This window comes from Myodes glareolus, chromosome 1, assembly GCF_982192425.1.
Source record: "Myodes glareolus chromosome 1, mMyoGla1.1, whole genome shotgun sequence".
NCBI classification, from domain to species: Eukaryota; Metazoa; Chordata; class Mammalia; order Rodentia; family Cricetidae; genus Myodes; species Myodes glareolus.
Genome location: NC_142026.1, coordinates 142,374,841 through 142,400,891, shown reverse-complemented (window position 1 = coordinate 142,400,891; position 26,051 = coordinate 142,374,841). Strand labels below are relative to the sequence as shown.

Genomic DNA, 26,051 nt, shown 5'->3' with positions numbered 1-26,051 from the left:
CCGCCTGCCGCCCACCTGGGGCAGAGCGGCGGGCGGGCGCGGCGAGGCCTCCCTTCTGCGCCCCGGCCGCGTGGCTTGCGGCTTATTTTCCCAGCTGGCAAGCGTCGCGCTGCAGACAAGGGAATGCCTGTGGTGAGTTGTTTATTTTGTTGAAGTTTGCGGTGGGCCAGGAGGACGTGGGGGGCGAGCGGCAGGCAGCGGCGGGGACTGTTTTGTTTAGGTCTCGGTCCACCTGTGTGGTATAAATCTGCCAGACTCGGGGTGGTGGGGCCCAGGGTGAGAAAGCCCTGGCGTTCCAAAAGCTCCTGACCACGTTTCATTCGCAGTGCCTGGAACTGACTAGAGTCAACGCAGGCTGCCACCCCCGACCCCCAGCTTTCTATGGACTCTTCCCAAGGGACCGTCGTTGCCCCTGACCCGAGGACAGCTGGCCATTGAAGTTTCCCCAGCTTCCCTTTCCCACTTCTTGAGGGCAATGGAGTTGAGGATTTGATGTGAAAGGAGAACAAGAAGAGAGAGAAAACTTGTCCTGGGGTTTTTTGGTGTGAAGTTCGTTCAGGGGTGTTGGATCAGCCTGCTTCTACAAACTGGGATCCTGGGCTGGCCAGTTTCCCAGATTAGACTGGTGGAGGGCTAGTGACTGGCTCCTGAGGGAGCCCGTAGGAACCCCTGGGGCTGATGTTAGTCACAGCCTCAGCTTCGTTTGCCTGGAAGAAAAGCCTAAATACATTAGTGAGAGGGTAAAGCTTTTAAGGCCTTCTTGGGAGTGAGTGGCTGGCTAATGAGAGGTTAATTTTGTTTCGAAGGGAAGGCTGCGCTGGTTTCCTGAGATAAATGGACAGGAAGCGCATTACCTCCAAGCACTGGCAAGCGGCTCCCAAATGCTTTTTGCACCTGCTGCTTCTCTAGCCCTGCGAGCCAGAGGCGAGCCGCACTGGAGTCTGTAGGGATCGAGGGGCCTCGGCTTTAAGCGCGGGTTATGAACCTCCTGCCTTCTGCTCTCTGCGGTCTCTGTCTCCTGGGGCTCAGCGCTTACACAGAGCCCTCGGGCTCTTCTCTTACACCTAGGTCCTGCGTGTTCCGGAGCTCGGGGGCATCCTGATCCCGCTGAGCCCCTTCCAGGTGCGGAAGGGTTAAGAATGATGTAAGTACAAGCCAGGAGCTACACGCCTCTGGGCTCCTGACTCTGGGCTATTCCAGCCTGATTTTCAAACACTGTGGAGCAATGAGCTGCAGGGGAACCCTTACTCCAGAATGGGTTGCACAAATCTCTTACTGCAGGCTTCTCGGTCCTGGGTGAGCTGTTAAGCAGAGATCCTCATGTTAGGTTTCTGAATATGGAGATACAATACCTGGGGAACAGTTAAGACACCACGTAAGGGTTCAGGAAATGAGACTTCATCGTGTTTAGAATCTATTAACGTTTCTGGCATCCGTTTTAATTTTACCCATTTGCATGTCCATGGCGTGGTATACTTTGCTGGGTCCTCTGGATGTACAGTTCTGGTTTCATCATTCCTTCTTGGGGGGCGGGGGGAGAGAAAGAATTCAAGTGGTAAGACACAGGGTGGATTTTTGGGTTGCTCGAGTTGCCAATCACCTCATTTTTTTCCTAATTAAAATGTAAAACTTTTAGAATCATCAAAATTTTGTTCTAGCTTCCTCCCTGGGTGTTCTCTTTGCACAGTCGCAAATTCTGCTTAAACTTGCCGCACACAAGCTTGAAAAGTGACGGCTCTATAAACAATCACGCAACATGCCCTTGATTTCGAAGCTGATTTCAAATCTTGCTAACAGTCCAGATTCACCCCCCGAGTGTGTCGATGGACCTAATGTCATAAAAATAGAAACCACCTTGTGGTTTAATTGTAATTAATTTATATATATATATATATATATATATATATATATATATATATATATATATATATTCTCTAGCAGCTGAACACTTACGCAGTAATAAAAAGTGAATTGTTAGGCATACAAGTCTTAAGCTTGTCAAATTTTACAACAGAGGAGCAATAAAACACCTTAGAGATGACTATTTTCCTCTGAACAGCTTTTTTCTTTAATCAGGATTCTCAGCAACTCGAGGGTGCCCTCTACTGATAAGACTATCTAAAGCCCCACGTGTTTCTAAAAATCGAATAGTGCAGAGGAAAGTCATCAGCAGAAAGATCCAAACCAAACTGAATGTATTGATCCTTAACTTTTTGGTTATATGAAGTTTGATAGTAACATAAGTTACCTTTGTGGGGTATAATTAAATATTGGGGTAAGAAAACTACATTTTTGCTGTTAGTCAGCTAGCTAAAAGCACTTAAAAATCTTTATGTGTAAGAATGTTTTGCCTGTATATATTTCTGCGCACCCTGTGTGTGTCTGATGGCTATGAAAGTGAAGGGAATTCAGATCCCCTGGAACTAAAGTTATAGACTGCTGTGAGCTGCCAGTGGGCACTGGGAAGACTATGCAGGCCCCCTGGAAGATCTTTCAGTGCTCTTAACCACTGAACCATCTCTCCAGCCCCAAGCTGCTCTTAACCACTGAACCATCTCTCCAGCCCCAAGCTAAAAGAACTTTTAAGAAGAGTATCATGTGATCACTCTTTCAAAGATATTTATTAGTATTTTCTGAACTGCATTTCGTGGATTACATGTAGTAACTGCAAGATGATTTTAAAAAATTTGCTCTGATAGCATTTAGTATACACCATTAAGTAAAATTGTCAGAGATATTCCAACCCTCCCCCCCCCCCCGGTGAAAAGTCATTTCTCCAGGCAACGCTAAAGCTATTATTAAGCATATTAAAGATAGACATAAGGCTTGGATTATATCTTGGGTAGTGAAAGGTGTGTTTACCACTTGAGTCATCCCGACACGTAATAAGTAATGAAAAATTATAGTAAAAACAGATAGGTCTCTTTCATTAGGGACCTAGTGGTTTGAAGAATTCACAATGTGTCTAATGAGTGAGATGGTGAGACCTAAAGGCTTGCCCCCCAATTATCGTGGTCCATTGATTAGCACATTGTAGCATGTGGAATATTAATGTGTCTGTGGTTGATAGGAGATTTCTAATTAGAGATTCTGAGTAATGTAGCAGGTAAAGTTGCAAACTGTAATTTAGATTGCAGTAAGTGCATTTTAAATGGCAATCCTCAACCGTTTGGGGAATGGCAGAGGCAAGGGGAGGGTAAAGTGGTTCCTAGCCCTGACGCCATATTCCAGAGGAGATAGCACTTCACACTAACTGATAACAAATTGGTACCTGTCCTTAACTCCACAAGCCCTTTCCTAACCCTTGGCGATTGTTTGTGGGGTTTTGCCCCTGGTTTTGGAGGACAACTCAAGTAGAAACAGACCTACCATTGGCTTAATTTAATAGACTGGATATTTGTGGAAAAGTCACTGAGCAACAAGAAATCATGGCAATAATTGCACTGCATAAAAACTCACCACTCTCATTAATCTAATTACCTTGTAACCGAACACGTTGAAGTTTGCCCAATCCCTGACTCCCGCTCTCAGCTTTGAAGTGGGGGTGAGGGGGTTGTCAAAGAAACCAAAACACCAGCGCCTCACGCAGCTGCCGGCGAATTCCGCCGGGAGCACGCAGGTACCTTCTCATTTCATCCATCTGCTGCGGACTTCGGGTGTCATTTGAGTATCTAAGGCGGCTCGGCTGGACTCTTGTTTTACCTAGAGACCCCGACAAGTTTGCTAAGATGTTCAGCAGATGTGATTGGCTGGGGGGGAGGGAGGGCGGGCGACCTGCTTGCTACCCAGAGCTCAGGGAAAGTGCTGGCTTCCTGCAAGCGGCTGGAGCCAGCGGGGCCGGGAAGAGAAGGAGAAGGTCATTAAAAACCAACAACGAACAAAAAAACTAGGAGGAAGCTGAACCTGAGCTCATTAATTCAAGGAGAGGTTAAAGGCCGGTTCTCCTGGAACGCGGGCCAAGCGAAAGTCGCTGTCGCCCATTTCTATTGGGTACCAGAAAGCCGTGATCAGGGGGAAAAGGGGTGGAGGAGAAAAAGCACAAGGAAGCCGGCAGGAGGCTGGGCCCTAACGAAGCTGCCCCACCCGCGGGCGGCGGACGCGGAACTTGAGTGAGACGCACAAGGGCGGTGCGGGGGCGGGAGGCACGCTTGCAGCCAATGGGAAGGGGAGGAGGAGTGCGGCCGGGGGGCGGGGCCTGCGCGGATTGGTGAAACTCGGTGGGGCGGGGCGAGAGTGAGGGACCGAGATTGATTGACCGCGCAGGCCACGGGCGCGGAGCTCTCCGGGCCGCTGGCTGCCACGGCTGGTGAGGTCCGGCCGATCCACACGCGCCGAGCCCACACCAGCTGGGGGCCCGGCTGCCCGCGCGCCCGCGGCTGCTTCCGGCGCTCGCTCACGATCTTTGTATCTTTCCTCCCGCCCCGCTCTGCCTGCTGCGTCCGACCGCCGCGATGTGTCCGCGCTCCGTGGCCACCTCCCTCCGCCCGCGACGCCCCGTTCCTTGTGGCGGCGGTGGCTGCTCTCGGACGCTGGCCTGAAAGGAAGAAGAGGAGGAAGCGAGGCGCGCCCCCCGGCCCATGCCGCAGCCAGAGGCCCGGCCCAGCCACCGCGCCCGCGCCGCCGCCCTCGCCGGAGCGCACGAGACCTGCATGGACGGGCATGGGCGTGAGAGCAGCACCTTCCTGCGCCGCCGCCCCCGCCGCCGCCGGGGCTGAGCAGCGCCGCCGCCCCGGGCTCTGGCCGCCGTCGCCCCCGCCGCTGTTGCTGCTGCTGCTGCTCAGCCTTGGGCTGTTCCACGCAGGTAGGCGCCGGCCGGGTGGGGAACGGGCCGCGCGGGCTTTGTTCTGGGTCCCCGGGACGCCACGGCCCTGGCGGGCGAGCACGGCGTTCCCTGGCTTCGGGTCCTGCCAGACCGCCTCCGGCCTCCGCCAGCGACAGTCGCTTAGCGGATCCCAGCGTGCGGGGGCCGCGTGCGGGACCAACGCTCCGGGGCTTTATTGCTCTCCGCGGGGGTGTTTACTGGAGCCCGCTGCGGATCGGGTTTCCGCTGCCTTAACCGCCTGCGAGCGGAGAACAGAGCCTTGTGCTGCGCTCCTCTGCTGCTGTGGGTGGTGGCGAGGCTGGGAATCGCACCCCGTGCAAAGATTTTTTTCACCCGAGTTTGGGGTGGATTCCGAAGGAACTTAAGTTATCCGGGATTTCTTTCTGTTTTGCCAAAGCTGCTCTCGGCACAGAGTTTGGCCGACTGAAAAGGTGCTTTGAGGCTAGCCTCGTATTTTCGGTTCCTAGCGGGCTTGACAGATGTGTGCTTGCGTGTGGAGGTCCGCAGGGCCTCTGCCGACGACGAAGCACTGAGGAATGTGCTCCTCTGGTAATAAACCTGAACCTGAACCTTGTGATATGTGATGCCTATTTTTGTTTTCTTTACAAATAAGTACAATTTCTTTTTTAGACTTCCCCTTTAATACAAAAAAATCAGAAGAATCATTGTCCTTCTGCTTGAAAAACGAGAGCATTAGATAGATTTCCTTGGAGGCCTTTTCCCTGTGTTTATGATGACAACTCACAACGCTCTGTTCTGGAGAAAGCTAGTTTAATGTCACTCAGCTGTACTGAGAAATTTTTACTTGTTAAGGCATACCAACCATGCTAAAATAGCCGGGAGGTCTTTTTATGGACTGGAGTAAAGTGATATTGAAGAGGCAGCCCTTCGAGGTGGTGTAACGGCTGCGTTTTAACACTGTCGCTTGCGGAAATGGACTGGTCGTACTAAAAATGTAATAGCTACTTGTGGGATAATTAAGGCTTTAAATTAGTAGCTTTCAAACCTTAGAAAAATGTCTGCATGTGGTTTCATGGAAACTTTTTGCTAATGTGCCAGTCAGTATTCAGGAGTGTTGGGGAGAAAAATATGTATCCATTGTGTGTCAAATCGTGAAAGAGAAGTTGAAATGCTATCTTGAGCTCCCGTCTCTTTGGCAGCTTGGATATGGTTGCTCTAGGGCCGTGACAGGATTGGAGAGTAGTTCCTGAAGATTTCCTTCCTGGCCCTGTGTAAGGCATAAGAAACTGGAGTAAAGAATTTGGAACATGAGGTCCCTTTCAGAATCTCAGTATATGTTCACACTTAGCTTGAACCCAAAGGTCTTGCACGGCTCTCGTTGCTGTGAACTTGTTGAAGTGGAGTTCCTTTTGAGGGATCTCTTTGAAGACGAGTGCTTTTGAAATGCAGGGGTTCTTTTCCAGACCAGGGAGCCTAGCAAGTGCTGCCCGCAGATGGACCGCCATATGCTTTACGTCTGGGCCCATATCATTTGCCTCGGTGCCCCATATGGCTCTATAGTTTGCTCAATTCGGCTTCATATCTCATTTCCTTTATTATAAACTGGAGGCTGGGCTGCAGATTCACAGTCCTGGCGTGAAGGAAGCTGTCTTGTGTAGTTAGTCTTTTATGTCCGATTCATTCAAAAATGATGAAAGCTTTAGACCAGGAATCCTTGAGCACTTAGAGTAACTGGCATGAAAATACATGTCACACACCAGTTGTAGGTGATCTGACCCCAAAGGTAGAAACATTTTCATTGTTAAGTGCATCTTTTGAATTCTGCCCTTGGGAAATGGCATTTGTTTATTCTCATATGTGTTTTATTTTATCGTGTTTTAAGACCTTTGCAGTTCCTGAGTGGATATCAAGTAAGGGAATTCTTGCTTACTCATACACTGGCCACATCCTGGAGTGTGTTTCTCTTCTGCTTTGTCTTGGCATTTTGACAAGAGGCTCACTTTACGGCTTCTCACAGGCAAAGTGTGCACTGTCTTTATTAATTCATGAAGCCTCGATATTTCTGGGTGTATGCTGCAAATTAGTCATTATACAGGAGCCTGCAGTAAGGCTGAGAATGCTAACCTCAAAGCTTTTTCTCTCCAGTTATCTCCCTCCCGCTGATCATATCTACAGCCAAGGGTTGTTGGGACCCTAATCCGAAGCAAAAGAGCAGCTTTGTATGTGATTTCTCAAAGCAGTCAGCACCTACCTCCACTAAAAGGGGAGCCCTTAAGAGTCAGGGGCTGGGGAAAGAACCCACTGAGAATAAATGCTGCATCTCTTCCCTCTTCCACGCTCGCATGGTGCATCTCCGTGCTTTTCTTACTTTTGATATTTTATGGCTATTTGAAATAATTATAAGTAACTGTATGCTCGGATAGATTTTATAGACCATAAAAAGAACAAATAGGCCCCACAAGTTTAGCGGAAAGTTCTAGTGCGGTCATTACTTGTAGTCCAAGGGCTAGCTGTTCATTACTGAGTGATCTTGACCCTCCTCTTGTTCTGTGCTTGCTGTGCGTCTGATTTGAGAAGAATAGTGGTATAATTGTCATCCCATTGTTGTTTTGGTTTTTTTTCCAGCTATCAGTGATTACTGTGCTAGTCAGGAATTGAAGAGAAGGACCTTAACTAACACTAGTTAGTTGTGTGCAATCCCACCAGGACAAGGCAAGGTCTTGTAAACCTTTCCCTTGATAAATGGCTTGAAGGCTTCTGGGAGAGTGAATTTGCTTGATTATTGTTGTTGATCTGTCTTGTCGTTCAGTAAAAGTAGTTGAAAGTAAATAAATCTGTTTGAGGGAAAGGAGTCCTATAAATTGAGCTTCCTTGGTTAGCGTTGCACTGAACAAGTCTTAAATGGATCAAATACATGAAGATGTTTTTTTTCTAAAGTGGTCTGGTGGTTGCTATAAGTCCATGGCTCCAAAATAGTAAAGTAATTTTAATCTCCTTTATTCTGGTAAAAGTGAAAAATGAAGATTCAACTGATTCTTTTCCTTCTCCAGGTCTTTGGAATCTCACAAAGATGTCAGGCTGCTATCTCCCAACACTTCTCCCCAACTAAAGCGAGAAACAGTTTACCATTTCAGTAAAATTTAAAAATATCCATTCTGAATCACCTTTCTAAGTCAATATAGGGATTACTACATGATATCTTTTATCAGATGAAGTTTTAGGTGTCGATACCCTAAAGTTTACTGTATCCACATATTGAAATAGTTATATGTTTTTAAATAACCCACTGATTTTAATTAGACGTAGTTGGTGGCATATACCTGCAATCCAACATTCTGGAAGCTGATGCAGGATTGCAAGTTCAAAGTCAGTCTGGGCTACAGGTCAATGAGACCTGCCTCGTCTCAGAAAAACAAACAAACAAAAAAAATAGGACCTAGGGAGATGGCTCATCAGTTAAGAGCACTGACTGCTCGTCCAAGCTTCCTAGTTTGATTCCCACCTACATAATGGCTCAATCCTCTGTAACTCGAGTTGCAGGAGATCCAACACCATCATCTGGCCTCTGAGGGCACCAGGCATGCATGTGCACAGACATGCCTGCAGACAGAACCCTCATACACATAATATAACAAACACACAAAAACTAGCCAAAAGTCAATGAATGGTCCAGCAATGTTGATGTCTTTTTCCCCCCTCTAGAATACACAATGTGAGATATTTTATGCCTGAAGAAAAACCACAAAACTGTTATAACAATTTCCTCGTTTTTCAGAAGAGGAAGCTGCTAAAAAGTGAAAGACCAATAAGACTTTTCCATAGGTCAGGCGCCTATAAGGAATCTCAGGTGTACACTGCAGTTCATTTTACCCAACTTGAAATACCCAATCAGTGTTTCAGTAAACCTAGTCTCGCCTTTTGATACAGCATGAAGTCGATGGCTACACATGACTGGCCTAGTGTTGTTTTGTCCCATTGTCTTGTACTTGGGAGGTTTCATGAATTGTCATGAGAGACAAGTGACAAGATAATTTGGAAATTTTGTTAATACAGGACAGTCATCCTTGAGCTTTCATTTTAGCTTTTTCTTCAAGCTGTTAATCAACTGAGCTGTTAAGAAGAGAGAAAGTGAGGCATGTGTGTATGTGTGTGTTCACACACACACTAGGAATTCTTGACTTTATAGGTCTCTGACTCATGTTCTGAAATATATTTGTGTTGCATACTTTTTTTAAAGTTTTTTATGCTTTGTGGTTTGCTTGAGATCTGTATGACAGACATGTTAAGAGAAGTAAAATTGGATCTTGGTCAAGTGAATCACTTTTTTAGCAGAGTACTTGGGTTTTACAGAAGCTAGGGTGTTGAGGCTGTGCATGTAGTTTGTTCGTAATGTACCTCAGGAAAAAGAATGACTTACTACTTGGATTTTTTCCCCTTGATTTTCATACCCTGTGGCTATACGAGAATCAGGTAGAGATACTTTAAACATACTATAATTTAGAATTTTAGCCCTTCTTCTGTTGTATAAGCTTTAATCATAGCTATGTGCATAAGTATATCTCTCCCAGTGCTTTCCAAAGCAAATTACTCATACAGCTTTAAAAATCAAAACAGAGGAATCTTTGTCAAAAATCTATAAATAAATAGCAAACAAGAAACAATATTTATTTCATTTGCAGTCCTAACCTAGAGACATTCCTAGACTAGACTCATGCTCAGTCACCAAACCCCAAGCTTTAAAGTTTTCAGTTAACCATATCCAGTTTTTCTCCTGGTGGCTTAATTTGCAAGACATGGCAACTCACTACAGCCTTAAATAGGAGTCTGAGATAGACTAGACAGTTCCCAGGGGAGAATGGCATCTTCTCATGATACCTGGAAGTGATGAAGCGTTTACGTGCTTGGTCTTTTTTCCCACAGGTGATTGCCAGCAGCCAGCTCAGTGTCGAATCCAGAAATGTACCACGGATTTTGTGTCCCTCACTTCACACCTGAACTCTGCCGCTGATGGCTTTGACTCCGAGTTTTGCAAGGCCCTCCGTGCCTATGCCGGCTGCACCCAGCGAACTTCAAAAGCCTGCCGCGGCAACCTGGTGTACCACTCTGCTGTGCTAGGTATCAGTGACCTCATGAGCCAGCGGAACTGTTCCAAGGATGGACCCACATCCTCTACCAACCCAGAAGTGACCCATGACCCTTGTAACTACCACGGCCACGGAGGAGTCAGAGAACACAGGGGAGGGGACCAGAGCCCTCCCAATTACCTTTTCTGCGGCTTATTTGGAGACCCTCATCTTAGAACTTTCAAGGACCACTTCCAGACATGCAAAGTGGAAGGGGCCTGGCCCCTCATAGACAATAATTACCTTTCTGTTCAAGTGACGAATGTGCCGGTGGTCCCTGGATCCAGCGCCACTGCCACCAACAAGGCAAGTATGCTTCTTTGTCCCTCTTTCTACCCCCTCCCTTTCATGTTTGGTCCTTCATACAGCTGTGGAGTATGTTATAAAGGCTTCGTTTAGAGGGACCATTTGTATATCCTTTAGTTATTTAACGGGGTTGGTAAAAGTTTGAGATTATTTAATAAGGAATTTTTCTGGCATACAAAATGTGGTTCTAAATAGGCAATGATATGAAGAATAAATGTAAACACTGAAATCAAGTTCTCCAGCGAGAAACAGCAGGCCTGTTTAATGAGGAAAATGTGTGCCTTCTCTGGCGCTGTCTTGTGAGTGCTCGTGTGTGTGTGTGTGTGTGACTCTTCCTGGAGAGATCCACGGTCAGATTAATCACATAAGTGAAGTGGGTGTTCTATGAAGCAAGCTGTGAAGCCCGGGGCAGTGGCCCATCAGGAAACGTACTTTATTGGAGATTTAGAAACTATAGTAAATGGAATGGCTGTAAGCCAAGCTTCCCAGTGGCAAACCCACAATGGGGCTTTAGTTAGTAACCTTTTGGTAACCAAGGAAGTTAGGGATTGGCTCTTGCCGAGCAGTGCGATATAACACCTGTGTAATCTCACACCCTCATATTAACAGTCTAAGCCAGAAGCTAAGAGGAAAGTTGGCAAAACTAAGTTATTCTTATGCAGGTCCAGTGTCTGTGCTCTATGTTTGTTTATTTTGAAGAAACTGATCGTATATAGAGACCTTTGATGCCAACCATAAGGCAGGCACTGATGTTTTAGTACAAGGTAGGAGAGTGTGGGTTTCCAATTACCAGTCATTGCTAAGTAACTTAACTTAGTAAATAAAGGAGTTTCCCCTGGTGTCCCAGCTAAACTGCTCCCTTTCCTGTCTTCCCCAGCCACAAACCCACAGTCTCATCTTGCTTTAATTTCCTGTATTTATTAATCTGTTCCTTCGTTGTCATAGACTAAATATAATTGACAAGAATCAGGCTTTGAAGTCCTGTGCCTGCTCATTTGGTTCCCTCCCTTGCCTCCAAATGTGTGGCATATTTTTTAGTGAGTTTAAATTATTTTACTTGGCATTTTGTGAAGGGAACTTTACAACACCTCAGGAGATATCTGGAGACACCCAGGAGTGTCACAAATCTAAAAATAGAAGCCATTGCTCTTGAACAAAGAAGACTGTCACACTAAAGCAGACATTTTAGGGGTCTCCGAAATGTTTCTACTTCAACCCAGTAAAATCTCAGGCTTGCCTTCTGCCTTGGCAAACTCTGCATCTTGGAATTAACTTTTCTTTCCCTGGTTCTTATGCATTTATAAATAACTTTTCTTATGTAGATCTCAGAGTGTGTACTTGGTAAAAGTTAGGTTATAAAGATCCGTAATTATGGCCTATGAGAATGCCCAGCTGTTAAACAGCTCCTCCTGCTCCTGCAGAAGCCCTGAGTTCCGTTACCAGCACCAACATGGCTGCTCAGCTCCGGGTCCTTGATCTGATGCCCCCTTCTGGGTTCTAAAGGCACTTGCGTGTATTCACATGCACTTGGTGCCCATGAACTCAAGGCACGAGCGTGCACACATATATATGTGTGTATTTATACACACTTGTATGTGTTTGTGTGTGTGTGTGTGTGTATTAAGATAAATGATTTTGAGGTTGTAGGGCAGACCATTGCCAAAAATCCAGGATTATAACAGTCATCAGACACTTCAAAAATGGGAATAGTTACTGGATAACTGAAGATTCTATGAGGATTCGATGAGGCATTCCATTGGGAATGGGAAAGTTATCCATTGTTCAGAGAGTTGAGGATTTGGAAGACTCTTGGTCAAATTAAAGTATAAATAGTGTATGATTATTATATATATAGTAATATATGCTATATATAATTACATATATGGAATAATTTACAGCACATTAAGATTAGAAAATTAATTAAAAAGAAAAAACCACAGGTGTGTTTTCTTCAAAGATTTTGTTCTTTCAAAATGGAGAAAAGGGTGGTCCTCAGAAAAGAAGTCAAAAGGACATCTGGGATGTGTGGTTTTTTAATTGCACATTTGTGCTTTGCCTCCTCTACTGGCCATGCCGCTCAGCGAGTTCCTCTGTGGTCCTGCACTCCCAGCAGTTACTAGACTCCTTTATTTATATCTGTATTTCCAGGGTGTTCAGGTAGATGAAAGGCTGGTTTTGATGACCTGTCTCAAGAGCTATAGGATATGTGTTGCTGAAATCCGCAAAGGCCTAACATTGCTACAAAATCTTACCTTTGAGGACTTAAAGCATCAGGAAAAAGTTAGAGATGAAAATAAAAACAGTTGACGGGTATGGTGGGACACATCTTTAGTCCCAGCACTCTGGCGGTAGAGGCAGGCTAATCTCCGAATTCAGGGACAGCTAGGACTGTTACACAGAAGGAAAAAAAAACTTTTGGAAAGATTTTCTCTGTGTGAATCTCACCCAATGCTCATCAGCTGCCTTACCTTTTTATCTGTGACAAATACTGGAGCAGGTGAAAGGAGGTTTCAGTCTGAAAACTTGGGTATCAGTCCTAGCTTGACAGGGTTCTTTGCTTTGAGCCTCGGGGCAAGGCAGGATACCAGGATGGTGGGAGCAAGTCAGAGAGGGTATTTACCACAGGCTGGCCAGAAAAAGGCAAAGAAAGAGAATGCAAGAGGGGAGACTAAGGCCAAGGTGTCTGCCTGGGGAGGTGGCCTACCCCCCCTTCCTAGGTCCCACACGCTTTCCCTTCCTCCCTAAATGCTGTCCTACTGTGAATCCATCTAGTCTTTTGGAGGCATACTTTATTTTCTTACTGAGAATTTCTGGATATACCCGGGCTAACCTCAAGAACCTCAGCATTGTACGTTGCCGATAGCGAACCTTGCTCGCGCGGTCAGGTATTTCAAAAGACCTGTGTGCTGCGTCACTGTGCATAAACACTAACTGATGTGGAAGGCCAGCTGTGATACAGAAACACCCGTGCGTGCCGCCGCCTTCACTCCTAAAGAGAAATGCTGGGTTCTGGAAGCCTGAGGCAGGCTCCTGCGAGGTCTCTCGGTTCCAAAGTACTTCCAGCCTGTCACCAAAGGATACCTAGACAGAGTAAAACAAGATGAAGTCACTGGACTCAAGGGGCGTTTATTAACTAAACTTTTTTTCCACGTGTAAGCAGTGAGTGAGTTAGGACAGATGGGCCTGGAGTGTGATTTATCTCCCTATCCACTGTCCTCTCCACACACAGGCCCTCCCCTTCACATGGGAAAGAAGGACTTGTTTTTCTACATGGTCATGGTGTGCACAAGTATGCTTTCTTGGGGCTTCCATGTTTTCACGAATACCCTTCGCCGGCCATTCTCTTCCTCTCTGGAAGAGTCTGTACTAGGAGGCCAGCTTGCCAGGTAGATGTGTTACTGAAGGTGAGAAGCCAGGGCAAGTTTTTCATCTCTCCCCCCTGGGGCTGCAAGAGTTTCTGGCACACCTACACACCTCACCTCATCTCAGATACAATCTTCCCCACCTTTGGCTGAGAGGCAGATGCAGGCATGCAGACACTGAGAAAGTGAAATGAGGGGAACTTCATTAGAACTGGCAGTGTTAGGGGCACAGTGGAAAGGCAGCTTTCCTACTGTGGAGGAGGTAGTCACACCCTGACCGTGCCAGAGAAACATGTTGCAATGGTATCCTGTACCTCACATGCGCCAAAGAAGCCAGGTTACCTGTCTGTGAGGATGGCTGCTTGTGCTTCTGCTTCCACATTTCCTTTGGCACTTTCAGACTCAACCCGTGCATTTAATGGGCTGTGTCTCTGTTTTTAAATAAAGGTCGTTAGCGAGGATGTTTAAATGCATGGTCACAAAAGATGGCTAAAGAGTAAAGCATTGATCCTTTCCCTTGGTGGTCGCTGAGACCGTAGCATGGATCAGTGGGAGAAGGCTTGCCCCACGTGAGGAGAGTAACTGAGTTACCTCCTCAGATCCACAAAACAGTGAGATTGAGAGTAGGGCTTTTAAAACATTAGTCTCCAGCTAGCTGGTGGAACACGGAAGCCAGGCCTCACCACCTGGCTAGTTCCAGGAACTCACGTGGTAGGGGAGAATCGACTCTACAGATTGTTCTTTGATCCCAGACGAGCTCGCACACATACAAACACACAATGCATAGATAAAATATAATTTGAAAAAATTAAAAGTAAGTCAGTCTCAAGTACATTCTCACTAACTTTTCAAAATGCTTTCAGTTTAAAAACAATGGCTGTATTTTTAATCATGATTTTTACAAGTACCCTGTTGCTTTGTGTTCCCTTTCATTTTTATGTAAAATCATGTTTTTCCCATCGCTTTTGGCTTTCCTATACCATACTTATATCTCATTAAAACAAAATAGAAGTAGGGAAAATTGGGAACCACACATCCTAGTCTCCCTCCTTGCCCGACCCAGATGAGTTGTATGGCCAGATGATAGTGGCTACCAGCTCCTGTAACCCTGTGGGCAGCACCCAGTGCCCCTCCAGAGTGTAATAGGATGCCCGGCCCCTCGGGGTTACTTTTGTTTATCATTTTATAATCCATAATATCTCTAAATTTCAAATTCTGTAACTGCTTTCTTGGAGTTCCTGAGAGGTTCCACCAGAGCTGGAGACAGCTTGGTTGTCTTTCTCTTTGGTTAATCCTTGAGCTATGTATTTTGATAAAATCAACCAGTCCTTGTAAGTACTGGACCATGTCGTGGTCACTTTTTTCTGATCGCCTCAGACACTTGTACAGCAACAGTGAACATGAAAACCACCCTAGTCATTTTCTACTGCTTATAGAATTGGAGCATGCTGGGTGGTGGTGATGCACGCCTTTCATTTTAACTCAGCACTCGGGAGGCAGAGGCAGGTGGATCTCTGTGAATTCTAGGCCAATGTGGCATACACAGTGAGTTCCAGGACAGGCTCCAAAACTCCAGAGAAACCCTGTCTTGGAAAAAAAAAAAAAGAAGAAGAAGAAAGAATTGAATCTAGACATGTCTACATCGTAGAGTTCCAGCTGTTACTCTGAGTGCATCTCTGTAGCGAGGTTTGGAAATCTGTCCTCTCTTCACCTCATGCCTAGTACATTTTTTTCCTGCAGAGAAGTTTTTACAGCGCTCTGTTTTAGCTGCTGGATACCTGTAAGCTATACAATAGTGATCTTTTATCAGTGAAGATATTCTTCCTTCCCTTTGGTTGAATTGTGTTTGGATATTTGGAACCTTTTCCTGCTTGTGGTGGTGTGGGGCACGTTGTCTAGAAAAGCATCTAACCCTTATTCTGAGATTTGCCATCATTGGAGATATATATATCTCCATTCTTTGAGATTTGATCCTTGTGGTCCTTCTTTCCTACAAAGGTGCTACAGAGTTCTAAGACTGGTCGGTATTGGATCACACTAGGCACAGATAAGAAAGAAGTTTATAGTTGTAGCTCCCTTGGTGTAATAATTCTGATTAAATGTCATTAATTTGGTGCTGCTACATAAAAAAATCTACATGTCAGAATTGTAGGGAGGAATGTAACCTCTGCACTTAGCTACCAACCTGGTATGCCCAGTAGTGGGAAAGTGTGGGATATTGGTGCATCTTCAGAGCTCCTTGGTAAAATGCATCGATTCCCAGTGACATTAGTTAGCAGGAAGAGACAGGTGTCAGGAAGCCATACAGAGAGGACAGCTGCCCTGGAAGCCTGTCACAGCCTCCCTCACCCAAGGCTTGTTCCTCCTGCCTTGCTTGCTCCAGGGTTTAACTTCCCACCCCCCACGGTCAGTGTGCCCCCTCGCCTACATCTGTATTTCCACAACCACCAGCCTTAATTAATTTTTCAGGGTCCCATTTTTAAAACCCTTGTTAAGTCATGTGTTGCACATTTTTGTCATCCCTGAATTTATTTCAGAAATAGCACAGAAATGTTAGAGAATGGGTTTTACAAAACACTGCTCTGCTTCTGGGTGGGACTGGGTGTGTTGTCTTCTTCAATTTCCTGTAAGGCTGTTGTTTGTGCTGGATTATAAAGTGTTAGGCCCAGGAACTGCTGTTGGTAGTTTCAGTAAATTGCCTGGAGGTAGAAAGATTTCCACGCTCCTGTTGAGGGAGAGGGGGAAAGGGAAATCTTCACTGGATGATCGATCCACACTGTGAAGGAGCAGAGCGTTCTGTAACATGGACGGGCTCCTTGGTTATTCTTTATGCTTGCTTTTCAAATACAGTATCCCTTTGTTTATTCCCACATGTCTTAAAACACCCTGGGTAAAATATTCTTTACCATCTTCTAATCTTCCTGACACTGCCAACTCCCTGAGTCCCAGATGTCCTTGGAAGGAGGAGGCCTTCCAAAAATCCCCCTTGGTAAGTGAAATTAACCCGTGGCTTGTCCACACCGGGCAGGGTTCCTTGATTCCTTGAATGCTGTAGGCCTCTGCTGCTTCAAAACAAATCCACACTCCTCCACAGTTTAAGGCAGCGAGCGGCAGAAATCCAAGAGTCAGAGACACAGCTGAGAGTCAGAACTTGTTTCCTGTCAGGTTTCCAAATTCTCTCTCTCTCTCTCTCTCTCTCTCTCTCTCTCTCTCTCTCTCTCTCCCTCCCTCCCTCCTCCCCTCCCCCCCCCCCCCGTTTAGTTTTATTTTAAGGGGCAGTGGTGAGAAGGAGATGTTGGGTGGTTGGTGCTCTTTTTTGTTGTTACTGTTGTTGTTGGCTTCAGTTAATGCTAGCCAAACACTTTCTGCCTCTGGAGTGTGGCCTGAGAGAGTTACCTACAGTGCACAACAATGAAAAATGCTCCCTTCCCATTTTGTCTTTATTTGTTTTGACTGCAGTAAAACTTGCTCTTCCAGTGTTTGGATTTTGTGTTCTTGTGGGTGGGGTAACTTAACAAAATGCTCAGCCTGTCCGTGAGTGGTGAGGGACAAGAACTAACACACCTAAGCTGGATTTTATTTTAACTAGACAGCCTTGAAGTGAAGCTATGATACTGTCGGATCCTAGGTAGAAGAACTCAAGTGAAACCCGCTTGCTAGAGAATGGAGCCCTTTCTGCTCCACTGAACTGATTATTCCAAAACATGGGCCGGGGTGGGGGCGGGGTGGTTCCTTCATGTTAGTACACAGTGTCTACACTGCCGATGGAATGGATGCCACAGCATTTAAACATAAATTTCTTATCTCCCATGCAAGTACTCCTGAAAGGGATTCAGGGTTCAATCTGAACTTATAGACACTTGGCAGATACTAACATTTTCCCCTTTTCCTGCCCAGGCAAATGGATATTTTTGGCCAGTTACTGGTTTTTAAAACACATGCTCACCAATTCTAACCATGTCGATCCTTTTCTTTTTTATATCTTTGGGTACTTGAAATTGAACCTAGAGCTGGCAAGGTCTGTGTATATTGTGAAGAAGTTGAAGCTTTCTATCCCCTTCCTAATGCTTAGAAGTAACCAGGGAGGCCATGGTTTCCTGGTTCTCCATCAGTCTGCAAACCACAGTGGTTCACTTTCTCATCTAAAAGCATGGTCGTATTGGCCTCATCACAGCACAAAGTCTGAGCCTGAACCAAGGGAGACGTGCAGATTCTGAGCCCGAAGTTTAAAGTTTGGGAAGTTGCTGAGGTGTACAGGCTGAAGGGCTTGCCCCCTCATGCTCAGCATGGTGCTCGCTGGGGTGCAGAAGGAAGTTGGCTGGCTTCCCCGTCTCTGTGCCTGTGTATGCTTCCCGCCTTCCTTTTTTTAATTATATAGAAACTGGTTTTTGAAAGTTGGCGTTTCTGTGCCTGTCCCTCTCGTGTGCTATCCCTGGGCCAGACTGCTTTCATTCTCTGAGCTTTTCCAGCCTTGGGCCTGGTGCTTCTCTGGACCACCCTAGCAGCCTTGAGCTGTGGGTGTCCTTCCTCTCTGGTTTGGCTTCTTAATTCTCTGTCTGCTGCCAAGTACCCCTTCAGCAGCCAAAACAGCCCCTGTTCTTGCTTGTGTTCATTACCTAGGGCAATACTGAAGACTTGAGCATGAGCCATTCCAATTCTCTGCATTCTGTTAAGTGCTCTGAACACAGAACTCTGTAGGAAAGGACTTGGGAGTAGAGAAGCATACTTTTGATAACTGTTTAGAAGGCGGTGTATTTCTTAGTGTCATCTAAACGCTAAAAGGAGTCCAGGGTAAGATTTTTGATACACTGCTCACCTTTTTAGTGTGCTGTCTTAACTGTAGTGCACTGTTTTAGTCCAATAAAAGCAGTTAACACCTTGCACTTCTGCAAGTTCTTATACTTTCTGTGAGTATAGTATTCTATCTAAGCTGAATAGTAGTTGTACAATTGCTTCCCGGCTTATTGGGTTTACAGCTTCCTAACAGATCACCTCCCCAACACTTTGGGGGAAGTCGTTAGTGACGATGTGTACCCCAGCCCAGCATGTAGAATGCTACATATAAAGTCATGTCTGGGCTTTGCATAAAATTGTTCAGACAGACATTAATCTAAGTGTGTGTGAATTTTTTCCCAGTTTCACAAAAGGGAGAGAGTTACCCTTATTTTTATATAACCGAAGATCAGTTTCCTCTTTGCCTGCACAGAGGAGGCCTGCCCCAGCTACAGTCCACACTCTGGTGGCCCTGGAGGTGAAGTAAGCTGTGTTTCAGAGCTTCCTCAGCCAGCTTTTCAACATCTAGAAAAATTGGCCATCCAGAGTAGAATTTGGAGGTGTTAGGGGTGGAGACAGCCAGTGTGGTGAAGCGTGAGCTGTTGGGATGGTCTTGCTGTTCTGTCTGGAGGACTGAGTGTCAAGGTTGTCTTCCACCTACATGTGCAGACATGAAAGAGGCTCTCAGCCTAGTCGTGGTGTCCTTGAGGGTCTGCCGTGTTTTCATCATAACTACACCTAGACAGTTTGACAGTATGCACATAGCAACTGATTATATGAAGTAACATTTATTTTCACTTCCTTGTACATGGGCAGAATTTTAACCAGATACAAATCAAGTTGCCTTCGAAGCCCATTTCTTTGCTTCCAACCCCATGATTAGCTCTGAAAGTCCAGTTCTCCTGTTGAGGATTCATTCCAGAAAGTTCTTTGCACTTGCAGTGCTAACTGTCTGACTGAACACTGGTAAACGTTCCTTCCAGAATATGTACAGAGTATGGTGTGGGTGTATACGGAGAGCCGACTGCTAAGTCTTTGGAGGGTTGGGTTCTAAAACCCGTGTGTGGTGTTTTACAGTCTGTTGTGCCTTGGGAAGTTTTCTCTGTATCCTGGTGAGGCAGGGCCTGCGTTTTCCTCATGGACTTGTTCAATTTCATTTATTTCCTTTTCTTGCTGGTTGGAAGGAGAGGCAGGCGGAGTGCCTCTTAATCAATGAGTGGTTCTCAGCTGGTGGGTCATGACCCCTTCAGTGGTCAAATGACCCTTTCGCAGGGGTTGCCTAAGACCATGGAAAACACAGATATTTACATTATTATTCATAACAGTAACAAAATTACAATTATGAAGTAACAACAAAATAATTTTATGGTTGGGGGGGTCACCTCAACATGTGGAACTATAATTTACTAAAGGGTTTCAGCGTTGGGAAGGTTGAGAACCACTGCTCTTAATTTTACAACAAATCTTAAGGTCTTGTTGCTGTTCATATGTGCAAAGGTTGATTTGTCGTAACGACTAACTTTCTCTTCCTCATAGACCTGTGGGTGGTAAAGATCTCAGGAGTGAGATTAAAAATTAATGAGGAGAGCTAGAGTAGTTTGTCTAAGGTGGGATTGAGAGAGACTAGGTGGGGGAGGTTTAACAAAAGGCATTGATGTTTTAAATGCACAAAAATGCCACCCATCAATAATAAATGGTGTGGCATTGAACAGATGTGCCAAATTGAGTTATTACTGCGTATGGATCAGTTAGTGGAGGGGAAACATACAGCAGAGCCGGTGTTTACAGCGCATAGTGAGAACAGCTGTACAAATTTAAATGTCCATTTTAGGCTCTTGATGGCTGCTAGATGGAAATTTTTAAAGTTTGGAATTTACAAAAAATTCCAATGAAATTTTGTATATTTTTGAAGTGTGAATTATTATGGATGCATGAGTTTGCTTTTCTGGAAAGGTAGACAATCTGAAATGAATTTCATGCTGTTCATGGCTGACTGCTCGCTTGTCAAGAGCTTGTGTTGGAATTGTCCTGAGGAATGACATTGCACTTCAAAACTCAAGTCATGTGCAACTGTTACCCAGAGTTTTCTACATCTAGGTCCCTGCTCTGTACGCTTACATACAAGGCCCTCTCAGGAACCCTTACCCGTGCTTTGAGATTGTCTCATCTTCTCCGCGTGTGGATTCAGCAGATCGTTCTACACACATCCCCAAGAAAGAAATACTACAGTTTTATCAGAGAGGAAGTCAACTTCAAACAATGAGTAAACAAAAATCTGTAAAGTAGAGGAGAATATTTAACGGGTGCAGATCCTTGAGGACGCCAGTTCCCCATGTGTCCTGCACAGCAGAGTGTGTAAGGTGTGTAAGTGTGTCCTGCATAGCAGAGTGTGTAAGTGTGTCCGGAATAGCAGAGTGTGTAAGATGTTAGAGTGAGTCCTGCATTGTTCAATGCAAAAAAACAAGCAAACAAAAAACAAAAAGCAGATTAAAGGTGAAATTATTCCACTCATCTTAATATTGATCCCCGTGTGTCTTTTTTGGTAACTTGTTTGCAGTTGGACATCTCTGCTTTGTTGCCCCAACAAAAGTGAATTCTTTTCACTCTTCCTAATGCAAACAAAATGTTCACAGTTACTGCATGCAATGCCAAGTTAGTTAAACTTGAAGTTTGTTAGACTAGAAAGACACATGACTGGGCTATTAAATCTTCTGTTTTACAAGGATGACGACTATGAAAAGGTCTTACTGACACTTACTTTAGCCATCCGCATTGTTGGCCCTTGGTGTTTTCTAACCTTCCTCCTGTGTTTTCAGGGCAGAATTTACTTGAATTAATCTTTCCACGTCCTAGCAATCCCATCATGTCTTAAGGGAGGACTTGTCAAACTGACTTTAGAGCCACCAAATAAATCCGTTTTATAGTCTCTTTTAGATACCCACCCACCTCAGAACCCCTCACAGTGGAAGGTTCCCTGGTTCTCCTGAAGTCATCTCTCTCTGGTCACCTTCTCTGGATTGTTAAGAAGGTGTTGAAATGTGAGAAGGGCTGGTAGTGAAATCAAATTGTGGCTCGGGGGTAATTAGGAGAGAAAGCCCAGGGTTTTCACAGCACTTTGTCTGGCTTTCAGCTGCAGCTGCAAACAGCGGATATGAACCTAACCAGTCGCTCGCTGCAGTGCAGCTGGCTCAGCTCTGGCTTTGTAACTGGCTGAAGTAAAATGAAATGGCTGGAAAATTCCAGTCAAGTTAACACCAGTGGGAACGTGTGGAATTAAATAGTGTGAGCAAATGCTGACTGGGTTGGGGAAAAACTTCAGACATAAGCTTGAGGGTGGTAGTGAGGTTTGGGGGGCCATTTCTGGCTTTTTAACAAGGGTCCATTGTTTTGACTAGTTCTTTTGCATGAGCTTAGAGGTGCTGCCATCAGAGTGACTTACAGAGTGTGTGGCTTGTCCTTCTGCCCTCTGGACCCAAATCACCCAGACCTTTATTCTTTTTTTTCATTTGAAAAAAAAAAAAACAACAACAACAACAACAAAAAAAAAAAAAACCCTGTTACATGACTGACAGACAATAAGCCAGATCTCAGCTGCTCCCTCAGATGGCTCTGGGGAACTGCTCCTACTTTGGGCCAGAGACCCTCAGCCCCTCCCTCAGCCTCTTCGCATGTCGGCTGCAGAAATGGCAGCAGGCTTACTTCTTCAGTTGTGTTTATAACTGTTACAGAGGAAGGATTCTGCAGGGAAGGAAATGGCCCGACAGAAGGAAGGTTTGATGTATTATCAGTGCATTTTTTTTTCTCCCTGAACTGTTTGCTTCCTTTGGAAAATTGAGAGCTGACTGAGAAAAGATGTGGAGTCCGAGGCCCCTGGTGCTGTTTGGGAAAACATCTTCGTTACTAGGTCTGGGGCATGTTATCTCTGCCAGTGCTTGAGAGCTGTGCTTGCCAGTAATTCCCTGTCGCAGGGATTAACCAGTGATGCAAAGCATTTGATTAAGAGTCTTAAAAGAAATCTCTCACGAGGCACATGATTGGTAGTTGTTGCAGATGCCCCCCAGCCCCTGAGCCTGTTTCATCTCTCAGTGTTTATATTCAATTTATAGTGGTGAGTCCTGGGAACTCATCATGGTCCAATGAAGGATCTCTTTAGCGGTAAGACTTGGATATATCGGTAATGAAGTCCCTCAGAGCTTCTGTATTGCTTAAGAAGGAACTCCCAGCCCCCACCCCAGCTACACTATGCCTGATATGGGAGATAAATAAAAATTATCAACAAAAGTGGACTGTTTCCCAACAGGGGTGCTCTCTGTGTCGGGAAAGGTAAGTGACAACTTTGGAGAGCTCCCTGCTACTGTGGAGTGCACTGTTCAGCTCCCCCTCCCCCTCAGTCGTGTTAACCTGTCCGCCCTCCATTCCACAGATCACTATCATCTTCAAAGCACACCACGAGTGTACGGATCAGAAAGTGTACCAAGCTGTGACAGATGACCTGCCAGCGGCCTTTGTGGACGGCACCACCAGTGGCGGGGATGGTGATATCAAGAGCCTTCACATCGTGGAGAGGGAGAGTGGCCGTTACGTAGAGATGCATGCCCGCTACATAGGCACCACAGTGTTTGTAAGGCAGCTGGGTCGCTACCTAACCCTTGCCATCCGAATGCCCGAAGACTTGGCCATGTCCTATGAGGAAAGCCAGGACCTGCAGCTGTGTGTGAACGGCTGCCCCACGAGTGAATGCATTGATGATGGACAAGGCCAGGTGTCTGCTATCCTGGGGCACAGCTTGCCACACACCACCTCAGCACAGGCCTGGCCTGGCTACACACTGGAGACTGCCAGCACCCAATGCCATGAGAAGATGCCGGTGAAGGACATCTACTTCCAGTCTTGTGTCTTTGACCTGCTCACCACTGGTGATGCCAACTTTACTGCTGCAGCCCACAGTGCCTTGGCGGACGTGGAAGCCCTGCACCCCAGGAAGGAACGCTGGCACATCTTCCCCAGCAGCAGCCGCGCAGGACGCTCTGATTTGTCTGTTGGTCTTGGACTCACATGCCTGGTCCTTATTGTGTTTTTGTAGGGGTTGTTTGTTTTTTGTTTTGGTTTGTTTTGTTTTTTCTGGTTTTTTTTGTCTATAACAAAATTTTAAATATATATTGTCATAATATATTGAGTGAAAGAGTATATATATGTATATACCATGTATATGACAGATGTTTGTCCTGGAACACCAGATTGTACATTATGTGTTTGGCTGTTTTCACATATGTTGGTTGTAGTGTTTTTTTGATTGTATCAATTTTATTTTGCAGTTTTGTGAAATGTTTTATAATGTCCCTGCGTAGGGACCTCTTAGAAAGCACTTTATTTTTTATATATTAAATATTTATGTGTGTACCTGGCTAATATGTACAGTACATATACACAGACACCACAACAGTCCATTTGAAGGTGACCAGTTTGTAGCTACTCTGGGTGTTCCTCCTGCACTTCCCATTGCTACTGATTTGCCAAGGTACACAGTTCCTGATGGAGCTGTCTCCCTTCCTGAAGTGTCAATTTGAGAGGAAAGTAAGTACTTTTGATTCTTAAAACACGGATCTCACTTAAGAGCCCTGTTTCTAGCAGCTCACTTTCTCAGAACATGGGGACAGTATTGCTACAGCTGCAGTCCTTCTTACTCTGATTATGACATTTGAGCACATGTGGCCTCTGAGGTTGACCCTTCTAAAACTGCCGTTAGTGAAGCACGGTTCTGGGGATGGCTGTTTCAAGTAGATCCCAGGCATCTTGCTACGCCCGATCTAGCCCCCATCCCTGTTTAAATCGTAATTTCCCCTCCTTTAACTCTTTAAGGAAAACCGAATCATAACTTAGTAGATTTCATGCCTTGCTCTCCCTCTCTGCAGCTTGTAGAAATCATGTTCTTAACTCCCTCCTCCCTGGCTACTTGAAATCCTAATGGTGCTCTCCTGCTCCACCCCAATGTCTCCTTCACCACACTTCAGGATTCTAAACTCTGGCTGTTAGTCTTCCTCTGATATAAGGTCCAAGTGTAGGGCCTTGAGAACAGGAAATCTTCCACTTGCCTGTGGATGCTGGTGAGTCTGATGTTTGTTAACTAGGCATTGTACTGCCCAAGTAGCCTCTGTCTTTTCAGCTCTGCCATCGTAACACCTGTAGTCACTTAGTGAAATCCCCATATGGTAAAGTCTCTCCTTGCCTCTGCCACCCCATTGTTGGTACCAACTGTTAAGGGCTGTGAGAGTAGCAGAGTTAACTCCTGAATAGATAGGTTTGTATTATTATATCTAAATGTGAGTGTTTGGTTCCAAGAAGTAATACAATTTGTGTTCCAATATTTAAGGTTTACATTAATGCAAGCAAAAGATACGAACTTTAAATACTGGAGTGATTTAGGCCATGGTGATACCTTTTGCCATGTCCTGTTGACACGCTCAGGCTGGCATTAGGAAAGGGTATCACGTTGTAAAGTTGTATTTCCTAGAGAAGTGATAATCGTCACAGAGTGGGATTGTGTGTTTATCTAGAAGCGGCAAACCCTTACCTTGGGTGAAATTATGAAGGCATCCTTAAAAGCTGAACTCCAGAGAGCTGGAATCTAACCCTGTTTAAAAAAGGGGGGGGGGGGTCTTTTTAAGAAAGCTAGATTAGGACCTTCCAACCCTGAAAGCATGGCCACTTTTGTTCATCTGTCGAGTCATTAACCAGAATCCATCACTAGCTAGTAACTTGTAATTGAGTAGAACAAGGAAGGAGAGATGTCAGCTACTTTTAACCACTATTTTTGTGCAAATAGTATAAAGGAAAAAAAATAGAAGTTTCTACAGTGTCTGGCTTTAGAGTGTGATTGATAGATATACCCTTATCCTTTTGCGAGGAGAACAAGACCACCACCTCTACTCATAGTTTGGGAATGGAAGTTTGCTTAGCGGGAAAGGGTGCCCGTGAGATGTACTACAACAGTAGTATTAGTAATAGAGTCTGGTGCGTTGTTCTCCCTAATAATAAGTGTCTATATGACCTTGACAGTCCCCACAGATAACTTTTAAAAGTAAAGTATTTCTGTCGAGAAGGGCCAGGTTTTCTTTGGGGTTTCTAAGAACACACTGCTTGCACTTGCTTCGTGAAGTCCTTAGCCAAAAGAATTTCAGACCATGCCAGCATACGAATAGGCTACAGACCATGCCAGCATATGAATAGGCTACAGCTTGCCACAGATCTCCTGGGAGAGCTTAATGGGCTACAGCACTGGTTTTTCACAGAGCCATGTGGCTACTTTAGAGAAGACTCAAAAAACACCTTTTCCCCCTTCACTGTGCTTGGAAACTTCCCACATTGTGCCGAGTCTTTCCAGAGAAACCTGTAGACGTGGTTTGTAGGCGTATGAGTATCTGTAAAAACAGTGAGTGTGCAGTGTGTAAATACTTTAAATTATTATGCTAGAAAAAAATAAAGTTACAGACCGTGCTGTCGAATGTTTGTTCTGTGGTGGTAGTGACACCTGCTGGAAGAGCTGAGGAGCCTCTGCAGAAGCCAAGGAGTAAGGGAGTTAAAATCCCCATAGTTTTCGACAACATGGACTCCTTGCCCCTGTAGCTCATTTGACTGCTACTGTAGTTCTTTTTTCCTTTTATAACTTTTAAGCAATTACAAATAAAGCAGTGTCTGTGAGACTGA

The 26,051-nt window shown here is 45.3% G+C and overlaps 1 protein-coding gene across 1 annotated transcript; it reads left to right on the top strand.

Moving 5' to 3' along the window:
* Rgmb (repulsive guidance molecule BMP co-receptor b) lies at positions 1-26,051 on the top strand. Its single transcript, XM_085686854.2, has 5 exons — positions 1-132; positions 1,069-1,144; positions 4,542-4,801; positions 9,704-10,212; positions 22,771-26,051. The coding sequence occupies exons 2-5, from the start codon at positions 1,140-1,142 to the stop codon at positions 23,428-23,430; spliced, it is 1,434 nt and encodes a 477-aa protein (XP_085542980.1). The 5' UTR covers positions 1-132; positions 1,069-1,139; the 3' UTR covers positions 23,431-26,051.